This window comes from Chaetodon auriga, chromosome 21, assembly GCF_051107435.1.
Source record: "Chaetodon auriga isolate fChaAug3 chromosome 21, fChaAug3.hap1, whole genome shotgun sequence".
In the NCBI taxonomy this organism is placed as follows: domain Eukaryota; kingdom Metazoa; phylum Chordata; class Actinopteri; order Chaetodontiformes; family Chaetodontidae; genus Chaetodon; species Chaetodon auriga.
This window is the reverse complement of record NC_135094.1, coordinates 555001-568450: the sequence shown is the minus strand read 5'-3', so window position 1 is coordinate 568450 and position 13450 is coordinate 555001. Positions and strand designations below refer to the sequence as shown.

General features: G+C 43.6%; 2 protein-coding genes across 8 annotated transcripts in view; both read right to left on the bottom strand.

Moving 5' to 3' along the window:
* Positions 1 to 10657, bottom strand: part of LOC143339616 (NACHT, LRR and PYD domains-containing protein 12-like) — a 56142-nt gene extending 45485 nt beyond the window's left edge. For 2 of the 3 annotated variants that reach the window (XM_076760913.1, XM_076760922.1), the window contains exons 1-9: positions 10519 to 10657; positions 9775 to 9906; positions 8195 to 8427; positions 6155 to 7958; positions 4513 to 4686; positions 4199 to 4372; positions 3223 to 3396; positions 2638 to 2811; positions 5 to 178 (exon numbers count right to left, since the gene is read on the bottom strand). In XM_076760913.1, coding sequence (XP_076617028.1) covers positions 5 to 178; positions 2638 to 2811; positions 3223 to 3396; positions 4199 to 4372; positions 4513 to 4686; positions 6155 to 7958; positions 8195 to 8427; positions 9775 to 9875 — 3008 coding nt within the window. In that variant the 5' untranslated portion in view covers positions 9876 to 9906; positions 10519 to 10657. Of the gene's footprint in view, positions 1 to 4; positions 179 to 2637; positions 2812 to 3222; positions 3397 to 4198; positions 4373 to 4512; positions 4687 to 4949; positions 5357 to 6154; positions 7959 to 8194; positions 8428 to 9774; positions 9907 to 10518 lie in introns of those variants that run through there. The other variant, XM_076760926.1, reaches the window with a different exon arrangement.
* Positions 10658 to 12246: 1589 nt separating this feature from the next.
* The window catches only part of LOC143339619 (5'-AMP-activated protein kinase subunit gamma-1-like), a 37316-nt gene continuing 36112 nt past the window's right edge, over positions 12247 to 13450 (bottom strand). For all 5 annotated transcript variants that reach the window (XM_076760939.1, XM_076760940.1, XM_076760942.1 and 2 more), the window contains one exon: positions 12247 to 13450. This exon is cut by the window's right edge and continues 1346 nt beyond it. The gene's annotated coding sequence lies outside the window, so the exon portion shown is untranslated.

Sequence of the window (13450 nt, the reverse complement as noted above, 5' to 3'; positions counted from 1 at the left end):
TGACCTCAGACCCTCCAGTCTGCAGTCTGGACTCTCCAGAAACTCACACAGCAGCTTCACTCCTGAATCCTGCAGCTGGTTCTCTCTCAGGTCCAGCTTTCTCAGATGGGAGGGGTTGGACTTCAGAGCTGAGGCCAGAGAAGCACAGCTGATCTCTGACAAACCGCAGAACCACAATCTGAATAAAGAAGAAATGATGTACAAATCAAAATAAATCTGACTTTGATAACAAATCAATGATGTATAACAACTTCACACAAGATGCATATTTCATGTATGATTTTCTAAGCAAAGGCCATTTATTATATTTGTCTGGATAAACATCTATATTTATATTCAGGTAATCTATTTTAGGTCATCTTTATTCATATTATGGGTATCTATACTTGTATTTAGGCTATAAATCTTTCAATTTAGGCCATTACTGTATTTATGATTTAAACCCTGTGTAATATCCCTATTTGTACTGAATTCCTTGATTTGACTGTAAACTACCACTGAAGCATCATATCCTCGTTTCTGGAATTTCATTGGCTGTACGAAGCATCAGTCATCTGCACAATCGGTTGGCTCAACCTTTACATGAAAGAGGAGAACAAGGCCCTCCTTTCAACATGGACCCTGGTGGCTGTTGTTGGCTGTGGACATGACATGGAAGATTCTGACTGGTCAGCTGAGGTGTCAATCGATAGCTCAGAATGCAGCGGCCATCTTGAGACCAACATGCAGCCTACATATGAAGGCTTACTGGAGTTAAAACATATCAGATTAGCCCATGACGGTTGATTTGATATGATAAACCAGCTTTCTATGGATGATTATACTGTTTTAGAGAAAACATCTTACAGCGTCGGATCATCTGGATTTTTGCCAATGTGACCGGATCTTTGTCATTGATCAGTGGATTACTATGAAACTTCATCAGTGAGTTGCCTCAATTTTATCATCAGTTGTTTGATGTTGCCGTTGACTGTAGCTGCTGTTGTGATTGTATATTGAAATGGTTTTCACCAATTGAATCACAAGAATCTTAACTTTCCAGTGAGGCATGAGTCCAAGCTTAAACGTAACAGTTTTGTCAACAGACGGCCGACCTGTTGACCTGCAGCCGGGCTGTTGGGTCTTAAGAGCTGAAGAAACACAAGTCTTTTATCACTGCAGATTCAATTTAGAATAAGAAAGATGAAAATATGAACAAAAGGAAATTTACAGCATAACAGATCAAAGTTATGTATCAACATAAGGTGAGTTGTTAATTCAATATACACTATATTGCCAAAAGTATTCACTCACCCATCCAATAATTGAAATCAGGTGTTCCAATCACTTTCATGGCCACAGATGTATAAAATCAAGCACCAAGGCACGCAGAATGTTTCTACAAACATTTGTGAAAGACTGGGTCGCTCTCAGGAGCTCAGTGAGCTCCAGCGTGGTACTGTGATGGGATGCCACCTGTGCAACAAGTCCATATTCCACGGTCAGCTGTCAGTGGTATTGTAACAGAAAACAATTGGGAACGACAGCAACTCAGCCACAAAGTGGTCGGCCACGTAAAATGACGGAGGTGGGTCAGCTGATGCTGAGGCGCATAGTACGCTGAGGTCGCCAACTTTCTGCAGAGTCAATCACTACAGACCTCCAAACTTCATGTGGCCTTCAGATTAGCTCAAGAACAGTGCGTAGAGAGCTCCATGGAATGGGTTTCCATGGCCGAGCAGTTGCATCCAAGCCATACATCACCAAGAACCATGCAAAGCGTCGGATGCAGTGGTGTAAAGCACGCCGCCACTGGACTCTAGAGCAGTGGAGACGCATTCTCTGGAGTGACAAATCGCGCTTCACCATCTGGCGATCTGATGGACGAGTCTGGGTTTGGTGGTTGCCAGGAGAACGGTACTTGTCTGACTGCATTGTACCAAGTGTAAAGTTTGGTGGAGGGGGGATCATGTAGGGTTGTTTTTCAGGAGCTGGGCTTGGCCCATCAGTTCCAGTGAAAGGAACTCTGAATGAAAGAGATTTTGGACAATTCCATGCTCCCAACTTTGTGGGAACAGTTTGGAGATGGCTCCTTCCTGTTCCAACAAGACTGTGCACCAGTGCACAAAGCAAGGTCCATAAAGACATGGATGAGAGAGTTTGGGGTGGATGAACTTGACTGGCCTGCACAGAGTCCTGAGCTTAACCCGATAGAACACCTTTGGGATGAATTAGAGCGGCGACTGAGAGCCAGTCCTTCTCGTCCAACATCAGTGTGTGACCTCACAAATGCGCTTCTGGAAGAATGGTCAAAAATTCCCATAAACACACTCCTGAACCTTGTGGAAAGCCTTCCCAGAAGAGTTGAAGCTGTTATAGATGCAAAGGGTGGACAGACGTCATTCATGTGCGAGTCAAGGCAGGTGAGCCAATACTTTAAGCAATACAGTGTATTTTCTGCGACGTTTAATGTGGAACCAGCTGATGTGCTTGAGAATCAACAATATGAAATTGCTGAGCCACTGCTCAGAGCAGCTCTGTTCAAAGCTGACCCTTGCAAAGATTCAGTTCTGCTGAAGACTGACTGACCCTAAACTGGAAAACCAGCTGAGAGTAGCATCATATCAATCTCAACAGAGAAGTGAAAAAGTGTCTGACCTCAGAATCTCCAGTCTACAGTCTGGACTCTCCAGTCCAGCAGACAGCAGCGTCACTCCTGAATCCTGCAGATTGTTTCCACTCAGGTCCAGCTCTGTCAGATGGGAGGGGTTGGACTTCAGAGCTGAGGCCAGAGAAGCACAGCTGATCTCTGTCAAACCGCAGTCCCACAACCTGAATAAAGAATAAATGATGAAGATTAAAATCCATTTCTAATCCAATCAGATGTGTTCAGGTTGTAAATGTGGAGCTCAATATTACTCTGTCCTCATCAATGAGCTTCTCCCTAAAATGAGCAGAGTGACTTTGTCATTGTGTTATTGTGGATCATCATAATGTCAGCCTTCTACAGACATCATCCAAATGTCAGCACAACATTCATACACCTATTCATGTCAACACACATCAATAACATGCTGCTGTCAAAAGGCTGTTTGAAGGTTCAGACTTGGTTTAAGGGTTCAGGTTAGAATTAGGTTTAGATTAGGGTAAAGGTAATTATGGATGTGAGTTATACATGAACATAAATCAAGTTGTGAATTAAACATGAGATGTGCAAAAGTAACAGAGAGACAGTAAACTGACTTCAGAGTCTCTATTTTACAAAGTGGATTCTCCAGTCCAGCAGACAGCAGCTTCAGTCCTGAGTCCTGCAGCTTGTTGTAGTTCAGCTCCAGCTCTCTCAGATGGGAGGGGTTGGACTTCAGAGCTGAGGCCAGAGAAGCACAGCTGATCTCTGTCAAACCGCAGTCCCACAACCTGACAAAAGAGTAAATGATGTGATGTCAGAAGACAATGTTCCTCCTTCATCTCCCCCTCTGAGGAATCTTCATGGCAGATGTGGAGGCGATAAAATGACTCTTTGGATTATTGCAGCTGGAGATCCAGGATGAGTGCCAGACCTACATTCCTGAGAAAGTAACCCTGCTTTACTCTGTTTGCTGACCACCGCCTTCAATTCAGTGGACCAGACACTTCTAAAGCAACCACATATGACCTACAGATGTCCATCAAGGAAGCTGAGAGGGTACATCATGGTATTGTAATTGATATGTAAATTCAATAAAGAAATGGTTTAAAGTAATCACCCTGCCCCAAACTTCATCTCATTTATTTCCTTCTGATGAAAAAAGGAACAATAGCAGAACTTTGAGTGTGTAATTACTGAAATGCTGCAGCTTTGTGAGGATGAAACAAGTGTGTAATTGGTCTCACTCCTGAAAACAGAAGTAAACTACCTGAAGTGACTTTGTTCACCTTTGTGAAACCTGAAAACTGTTTGTTGCTGCTCGCCACTTTAATTCTGGCTGATTGAGCTGCTTCCTTCTGTTGCACGAAAAGGGCTTGAACCTTGAATCACTGCTTTCAGACAAATTTAAACATAACTTTGAAGGCATTTAAACACAGTCTTGTGTTTGTGTTGGAGTTTGTGTTGTTCTAAATTCTGACGCTAAGATTTTCATTTTTAATGTAAATATATTGTGTAGCGGTTCCAAATGTCAATTATCATTCTACTTGGTGACTAAAGATCAGTATCGGCCATTAAGAAATGGTGTCTGACCTCAGAGCCTCCATTTTACAAAGTGGATTCTCCAGTACAGCAGACAGCAGCTTCAATCCTGAATCCAGCAGGTTGTTGTAGCTCAGGTCCAGATCTCTCAGATGGGAGGGGTTGGACTTCAGAGCTGAGGCCACATAAGAACAGCTGATCTCTGACAAACTGCAGTGCCAAAATCTAAATAAAGAAAAAGTGACGTAAGTAAAAATCCATTTATAGTCCAATCAGATGTTTTAAATGTGGACTTCAAACAAAATTCACAATTGTTAATTGAGTATATAAGATCCACAACAGTAACAGAGAGTCAGTGAACTCACCTCAGAGTCTTCAGTCTACAGTTTAGACTCTCCAGTCCAGCTGACAGCAGCTTCACTCCTGAATCCTGCATGATGATGTAGGTCAGGTCCAAATCTGTCAGATGGGAGGGGTTGGACTTCAGAGCTGAGGCCAGAGAAGCACAGCTGAAATCTGATAAGCTGCAGTGAATCAACCTGAATGAAGAATAAATGATGAAGTTTAAAATCAATTAATAATCCAATCAGATGTGTTCAGGTTTGAAATGTGAAGCTCAACATTACTCTGTCATCAACAATGAGCTTCTTCCTAAAATGATTCATACACCTATTCATGTCAATACAGATCAATAACATGCTGCTGATCTCAGCCAAGTGGAATTAGAGCATCAATATCAAATCAAACATGTTGGACAAAAAACCTGCTGATACTTTTATGTAGTACACGGCCTCCTTCTTACTGTATTTGGTAGTTTCTTAGGGTAAATGCAGGATCACTGACAGATCATTACACCAGCCACTGTTAGTATAAAAACAGATTCATCAACCTTTCGTTTCGCCATAAATGTCTGTGTTGTGATTTGCTCTTAAGTTTTGTTTGTGGGGAGGAAGGTACACCACTGAGAGAACGACCAACGTAAACTGACCAAAGTTATGGTTTGTAGCGCCCTGTTGAAAAGCCATCCTGCTCCCGAGTTAATCCATCTTATGATCCAGTGACTGGACACGTGCTTGAAGAGTACTCAATAGAGGAGGTCAGTCTGCATGTTCACCAGGACCCCGGCCCACTACCCTCGCTTCCGTTGTCTCCTTCATTTTCCAGGTACGGTGACAGGTAATCCCAGCAATGGGTATTCCCTCTTGTTTGCTGATTGTGGTTAAAAAGGCAGAGTTGAGGAAAAGCTCAAAACATAGCAACTGTCCCCAGCAGGATTTTATCTACATCCAGGTTCAATGCACACCACACGACAGGAGATGTATTGGTTATCTATGCATCAACCATATCATCAAAGTTCCTAAACGAACCTTTACTGAGCTTAATTAACACAGAAGCTCAAACTCTCTGAAGCCTGTTTTTATCTGCCATCATCAGATTTTCAACAACCTCATTGATATCCCTCGAACCCTCTTCATCAGGGGTCCTCACTGAGATTTGTCCAAGCACAAGAATTTTGCTAAGCAGACAGTTTGGGGGCCGGACACTGAAATAAAAACACTAAAATCATTTAGACCTAATCAGACAATGTTTGTTTAATATTTCACCTTCTAACAAAATTAATGTTATGAAACAAAGAAATAAGTCCTGATCTCAGCAAAAACTCCTCTTCAGGATCCAGGAAGCATCAAAAACATGCAGTTTGAGACTCAATACAACAGTTGGTCAACAAAAGTACATCCACATGATGCCTGACTTGTTGTCTTGTGCCAGGGGTTGGCAAACTGACATCACTCTCAGGACGGACTGGGCGTCGTCCGCTGGTCACTAACGTTAGAAGCAGTGGCTGCTTCAGCAAAAGTTACATTCTCAATCTAAATCATTAATTAGGTTTGAAACAGCTCAAGAACATCTATGACAAAATATAACTGACATGTTTACGTAATAAACAGCTGGAACACTATTTCAAGAATACTAAGAACTTTAGAGTGTTAACAGCTGCAGACTTACCGAGCCTTTCTGCAGTTCCTCACAGCTGGAATCAGTCTCTGTCGTCCCTCCTTTGATGTGTTGTAATCAGTCATGTCCAGCTTGTCCAGAACCTCCTCTGACATCTGCAGCATGTAGGCCAGAGCTGAGCAGTGGATCACAGAGAGTTTCTTCTCTGATCTGTTCTCTGACTTCAGGAACTCTTGGATCTCCTGATGTACTGAGTGGTCGTTCATCTCCATCAGACAGTGGAAGATGTTGATGCTTCTGTCTGGAGACTTTTTATTAGTATTCATCCTCTTCAAGTTGTTGATGACACTCTGGATGATCTCTGGACAGATGTTTGTCTGACCCAGCAGGCCTCCTAAGAGTGTCTGGTTGGACTCCAGAAGGAGGCCATGGAGGAAGCAAACAAATAGGTCCAGGTGACCATTTTGACTTTCAAGGGATTTCATCATGACCCACCGAAGGAAGACCTCCAGATTTGAGACATAGTCTCTGTATTTCCGGTCTTTTCCCAGGAAAGTCTTCAGGACCTTTGAGTTCCTGTTGGTGTAACAGTGGAACATGTAGACTGCAGCCAGAAACTCCTGAATGCTCAGATGAACAAAGCAGTAGACTGTTTTCTGGAAGATCACACACTCTCTTTTGAAGATCTCTGTACAAACTCCTGAGTACACCGAGGCCTCAGTCACATCAAGACCACACTGCTCCAGGTCTTCTTGGTAGAACATGATGTTTCCTTTCTCCAGTTGTTCAAACGCCAGCCTCCCCAGCTTCAGAAGAACTTTCCTGTCAGCCTCCATCAGCTCCTGTGGACTCGTCTCATGTCCCTCATCATACTTCTGCTTCTTCCTCTTCGTCTGAACCAGCAGGAAGTGTGAGTACATGTCAGTCAGGGTTTTGGGCAGCTCTCCTCTCTGGTCTGGAGTCAACATGTGCTCCAGAACTGTAGCAGTGATCCAGCAGAAGACTGGGATTTGACACATGATGTGGAGGCTCCTGGAGGTCTTGATGTGTGAGATGATTCTGCTGGACAGATCTCCATCACTGAACCTCCTCTTGAAGTACTCCTCCTTCTGGGCGTCAGTGAAGCCTCGTACTTCTGTTATCCTGTCAACACATTTAGGAGGGATCTGATTGGCTGCCGCAGGTCTGGAAGTTATCCAGACCAGAGCCGAGGGAAGCAGATTCCCCTCCATGAGGTTTGTCAGCAGCACGTTGACTGATGACTTCTGTGTGACGTCACAAACGAGCTGATTGTTGGTGAAATCCAGTGAAAGTCTGCTTTCATCCAGGCCGTCAAAGATGAACAGAAGCTTACAGACAGCCAGCTGCTCTGCTGTCACCTTCTGTAATGTTGGATGGAAAACACGGAGCAGCCCGAGAAGACTGTACCGCTCATCTTTGATCAGGTTCAGCTCCCTGAACGAAAGCACAACCACCACACTGACATCTTGGTTTTCCGAGCCCTCTGCCCAGTCCAGAGTGAACTTCTGCACCGAGAAGGTTTTTCCAACGCCAGCGACGCCGTTCGTCAGGACCACTCTGACGTGTCTCTGTTGGTCAGGTAAGGCTTTAAAGATGTCCTGGACCTTGATTGGGGTCTCATGGAGGGTCTTCATCTTGGAAGTTGTCTCAAGCTGCCTCACCTCATGTTGGGTATTAACCTCTTCACTCTGTCCCTCTGTGATGAAGAACTCAGTGTAGATCCTGTTGAGGAGGGTTCCACTTCCTGTTTCATCACTTCCTTCAGCCACACATTCATATCTCCTCTTCAGACTGATCTTATGTTCATCTAAAACCTCCTGAAGACCACCATCTGCTGAGAGAGAAGAAGAAATGTGAGAACAAGAAAAAGATTTTGAGAATCTGGTGATTATTTTCATGACCAACATTAAAGTAACTAATTCAAAGAAATAACGAGGGTTTTAAAATTTAGGATCTTTTGTGAAAAACAAAAATCTTGAATGTCTTTGCTGTGCAACACAACAAGTAAATCAAGAAGAATACAGTTTTCAAACATGATGACATGATCAGCAGACAGATGGACAGTCTTACTTTGGACAGTGCAGGTCTGACTCACTGTCTGCAGTCCACATCTTGTTCTGGATCTTTCTCCACACTGGGGACAGCAGGAGTCTCCTGGTGAAGCAGACTGGTCCCAGTATGAGGTGATGCACCGTCTGCAGAACCAGTGTCCACAGCTGGTAGAGACTGGATCCTTCAGGACGTCCTGACACAAACCACAGCAGGACGGCGTCCCCTCCTCAGAAACATGACTCCTCTTCTCCCTGTGCAGATGAACACATTCTGTGTAACACATTACATGACTGGTGACCGACCCACAGCTCACAAGTTGCATGCAGCTCTTTCTCTGCATAGACAGGATATGTGTCCGATTCACATCCTGATGTTTTTGTTCTTCACTTTCAACTGAAATTTTATTTACATCACAATTAGTGGGGTCTACCACTGGTATCTGTTCAGGTGTGACTGTTTTCAGCTGTGTCCCTTACGTGCAGAGATTCCTCCAGGCTCTCTGAATCTGTCCACGATATCATTGTTTGCAGATGATGAAACCCTTGGACTTCTTCATCGAGAAACATTCTTCAACTGTTGGACTATTTGCTCACAGTTTTTCACAAAGTGGTGAACCTCGCTCCATCCTCGCTTGTGAACGACGGAACCGTTCAAGGATGCCCCTTTCATACCCAATCATGATACTCTCACCTGTTACCAGTGAACCTGTTTACTGGAGGAATGTTCCAGACAGGTGTTGTCTGTTTGTAATGCACTGCTTGGCACATAGTCAACACAGAGAAATACATCAGTCCTAACTGACCGTTAGCTCACATCAGGTAAGCTGTGTAAACTCTACCAATGCCTCCAAGGTACCATTCCTATCAGAAATTCCATTGATTACGTCTCCCCCACGAAGGTAGATTCTCACAGCATTCTCATAACGCAACTTCAACACTTCACCTGTACTGAATCTCTTCTCCTGACCAGTTAACAACTGTGTTACTTGTTATTTGTGATTCTTGACCACGACACTGGCTGGCTGGCTCTCTCTCTGCATTTCATTGACTCTTGTTGACCATCATGAATCCTTTCTGTTATCTCTGTTCTCACAGAGGTCGGAGTCACAACGCGATTACCTCTGACCACTAAACCATCGACCAACTCTCCTCTCACTCTCATTGGCATTTTATTGTGATTCTTTGTGGTCTTCATTATTCCTACAGTTCTGGTGGTGGTCTGAACACAAATGTGCCCTGACGATGCTGCAGTCATCAGTACTGAAGACACTGTTCATGAACTCCACGATAGACCAGATTCCACATGTTCCACATTGAGTCCCGGCGGACATGAAATGTGATATGAACCGAAATCATTTCAATGACACTAATGTGGTGCAATTCAACACCGTAGATGAGCAGATGTTCTTCGTAAGACGGCGATATACCCTGAAAACTACAGCTGCATCTCCTGTACTGTATGATGGCAATAAAGCTGAAGGTTGAACCTTGAACCAGGATCTGGATCAAGTGGCTCAGCCTCAGCAGATCCAGAGAAGAACAGCGATGTGTTCAGGTCATCAGATAACATGAAAAACTGAATTATCTTCAGTCTCTTACTTTGTGTCTGAGGGTTCAGGTTCATCACTGAAGTCTGAAGCTCTGTCTTTAGGCTGGTCACTCTTCATGGATCTGTCCTCCTCTTCCTCCACATTACTCATCTTCTCCAGTCTGAGAGGTGAAGCAGTAACACTGCAGACACACACACACACACAGACACACAGACACACAGACACACACACACAGACACACAGACACACACACACACACACACACACAGACACACACACACACACACACACACAGACAGACACACACACACACACACACACACACACACACACACCTCTAATGTTAGTAGCTTCCTATTTATTTGTTATCAGTTTAATAAAAACATGTAGATTTTCTCTCCATCATAACATCAAACTCTGGTTTAAATCCAGTGAAGAGCCTTCAGACTTCGGACACAGGCTGTCTCGTTAACTGTAGCTGCTCTCCAGTGTGACGGCTCAGAGACCAGGAAACACCTGAGGACGTCACAGCAGGTGTGTATTTTTCTGACATGCAGTCTAACAGACAAAACGAGGAGGAAGTGAGAGGGAAGGTAAATCCGTCACGCTAACGTCGTGTCAGTATTATAAAGGACAAACGGCAATAAACACTGAGGACGAGGAAGTCCCGGTCTGCTCTCTCTTTAATACCGGACACCAGAAAGTCATAGAAACTCCTGGAAAACACACCGACTGTGTGTGTGTGTGTGCGTGTGTGTGTGTGTGTGTGTGTGTGTGTGTGTGTTCTTCTAACCTGTATCTTCGTCTCTTTCTCGTATCTTCCTTCTGGTCTTCGTGGCTCTTGGACTTTAATCCTCAGCTCGTGTCGACTGACAGATAAATAATCAGAATAATAAAATAAAACTTCCGTCATCAACGTTTTAGGTCAGGAACAACAGGGACACTTCCTGGTGAAGCCCTTCAGAATAAAAGCGAAGTCTCCACGAAGAAAAGCGCAGAAGATGGCAGACTACCCTCATGAGTCCACCGTGACAGATAAACGTCAGTTTATATCCTCCCTTTATTTTGAAGGGCATGTACCGGAAGTCCCTTCCAGTTTGAGGGAATGAAACGTGAGGCGACAGGAGACTCGCTGTGAGAAGATGTTCTTTCTGACGTTCCTGGAAATAAATCAGTGTTTTCTGAACTTTTTCTTTCTTTGAAGTTATTCTGTGAACTTGGAAAATACACAGAGTGTAAAAGTGGCCAATAGTTGCAGATACACATGTTCTGTAAATTCAGATGAAGCTAATACACGTCATGTGTACTGTGCAGTTCAGGGACTGTTCATCAGTGTGAAGTACAGACAGAAGTGATGGGCACGCCAGTTCTTTTAGATGTACTGAATCACTAGAATCAGTTCACTAGAAAGATTCTTTCCAAAGATTCGTTCACTGAATCACCGAATCATTCAGTGCTTGGCAGGAGGAGCCTGCGACTCCTGAACTGATATACGGCTGAACGGTTCAAGTTTCAGTTCAGTTCACAGCTTCCAGGACCGGGAGACGAGAGTGTTGTGACTGTGTTGCTTTGACAATTTGTAAATATAAAACTATATATAACTATATTATAAATCATGATGTTTTAAGCGTCCTGTCCTATGGTATGCTATTTAACTGGTCTACTCGGCAAATTGGGCTCAGTGAGTGATCCGTTCACTGAACGTATCCTCCACAGTACATTCAGTGAAGGATTCACACTGAATATGCACCGTTCCCTCGCAAATTGTCGCAATGAGATGATCAGACAGTCACGCGTTTTCTCAAACTGCGGGTTTTATACACTATTTGTTACATGCTGTGTCCTACTGTACTGTTGTTGCGGTGGCAAATTTAGCAGAGTTTAAAAAAAAGGTAGTTTTCTCCGAGGTACACTTGAACACAACACACCCCTATCTCCCTCCGTCGCTCCTCATTACTGCCAGCATAACGTTTTAAGTTTGTTTATCTGGAAACTAAATCTGTTAAAACAACGGGGAACAACGGTCGCCATGAAAGTGTATCCCTCAGAGGAAAATGGTTCAGGAGAGTGTCGTTCACTGAGTGATTCATATGGCAAGCCGTTCCTGCCAGAAATACGCCACATTCAGTCGCGTTTCAACTTCATTACGGCGTAAAAAACGACGTTGTTTTTGCGCATTACGGCGTAAAATCTGGAGGAAAAAAAACGGCGTTTTTTACGCCGTAATGAAGTTGAAACGTGACTGAATGTGGCGGATTTCTGGCACGAACGGCTTGCCATAGATTCATGCGTCGGTGACGCGGCGCAGTCGGCGCGCGCGGTCCTTCCCTCAAGTGATTCGTTCACTTTCTCAGTTCAGTTGAACTATCAGCAGCGCCGCCTTGTCGGAAGTGATTCAGTTCAGTACGTTCACTTTAACGAGACAACTCTAACAGACAGGCTTCTCCTCACACAGTAAAAATGATTAGTAAAACCAGTCGACTGGAGAGTCGACAGGAAAGTAAAAGTCGAACATGACGTCTTGAAAGGAAAAATCAAGATGTTTTATTCATTGTTCATCAACAGCAACAGATACAGTACGTTTAAAAAAACAGGCAGAGAGACTCTTGAACACCTTTTGTCACCTGATGGAAGCCGATGATGTGACGTTCACACAGTTCAGTTTGGAAACATCGACAGCCAGCTGGAGAAAAAGCTTCTGTTTTAAGTTTGGTTTTTGCTGCTGATGGTGACTTGTCACTAACACTGACATTAGCCTGTCGGACAAGCTAACACTGACATTAGCCTGTCGGACAAGCTAACACTGACATTAGCCTGTTGGAGAAGCCAACGTCATCTGAGCTGATTCACTTCTGCTAACAGCTGGCCTGGTGTGGAGCAGCAGGTTGTGGTGAATAAAGGGATGCACTGATCTCCGAAGTGGCTTTGTTGAAGTGTGCATCCAGTGTGGGTGAGCTGTGGGTGAGCTGTACTGTGTGTTGTGTTGTGACGTGGGACACTGACCACTTCCTGCTCCACCCTCCTCCCTGTTGTTTCATCTTGTTGCCATGAGCTCGTTAAGATACTAGCCTACATTTCCCAGAATCCCTAAAGACGCTCTGGAGAAAACATTTTGAAGAGGCGTCATTCAATAAGAAAAGGTCTCAGGTTAAGTCTCCCAGCAACATTAAATTTGACTTATTACTGAAAGAAAGCCGTCCATTGATGGTGCAAACTGTCCGGAGTGAGCGCCCCCGGTGGTCTTACTGTGAATCACAAAATCTCCAGAGAATACACCCCTGAACACAGCTAGAAACTATAAATACATTAATTTAACAATAAAATCTATTTTTGTACAGATTCATTAATATTTTACACCAAAATAACAAAACAGACTTGATTTTTTGCTCATGTATCTATAAAACGATACACACACAATACAATCTTTACATGTGCAGAAATATTTTTCTATGAGACTCATTGTGAGCTCAGGTACAGCAGATAAATAGTGTTTCAGTGATATCTAGAATAAAAACTATTAATGATTTATTGATTTAAAACTCTCTCGACCAATCAGAAACTGGCAGCATGATGATGTGATGGACCCACCCCTTTATGACATCACAGAGAGGTCATTGTGGGGGCATGTTGGTCAAATACTCACTGCAGTGATTTAAATGACAGAGATCATTTGTGGAATAAATAATATTTGTTCAATAATTTGATTCTAAAATCTTTATATTTGA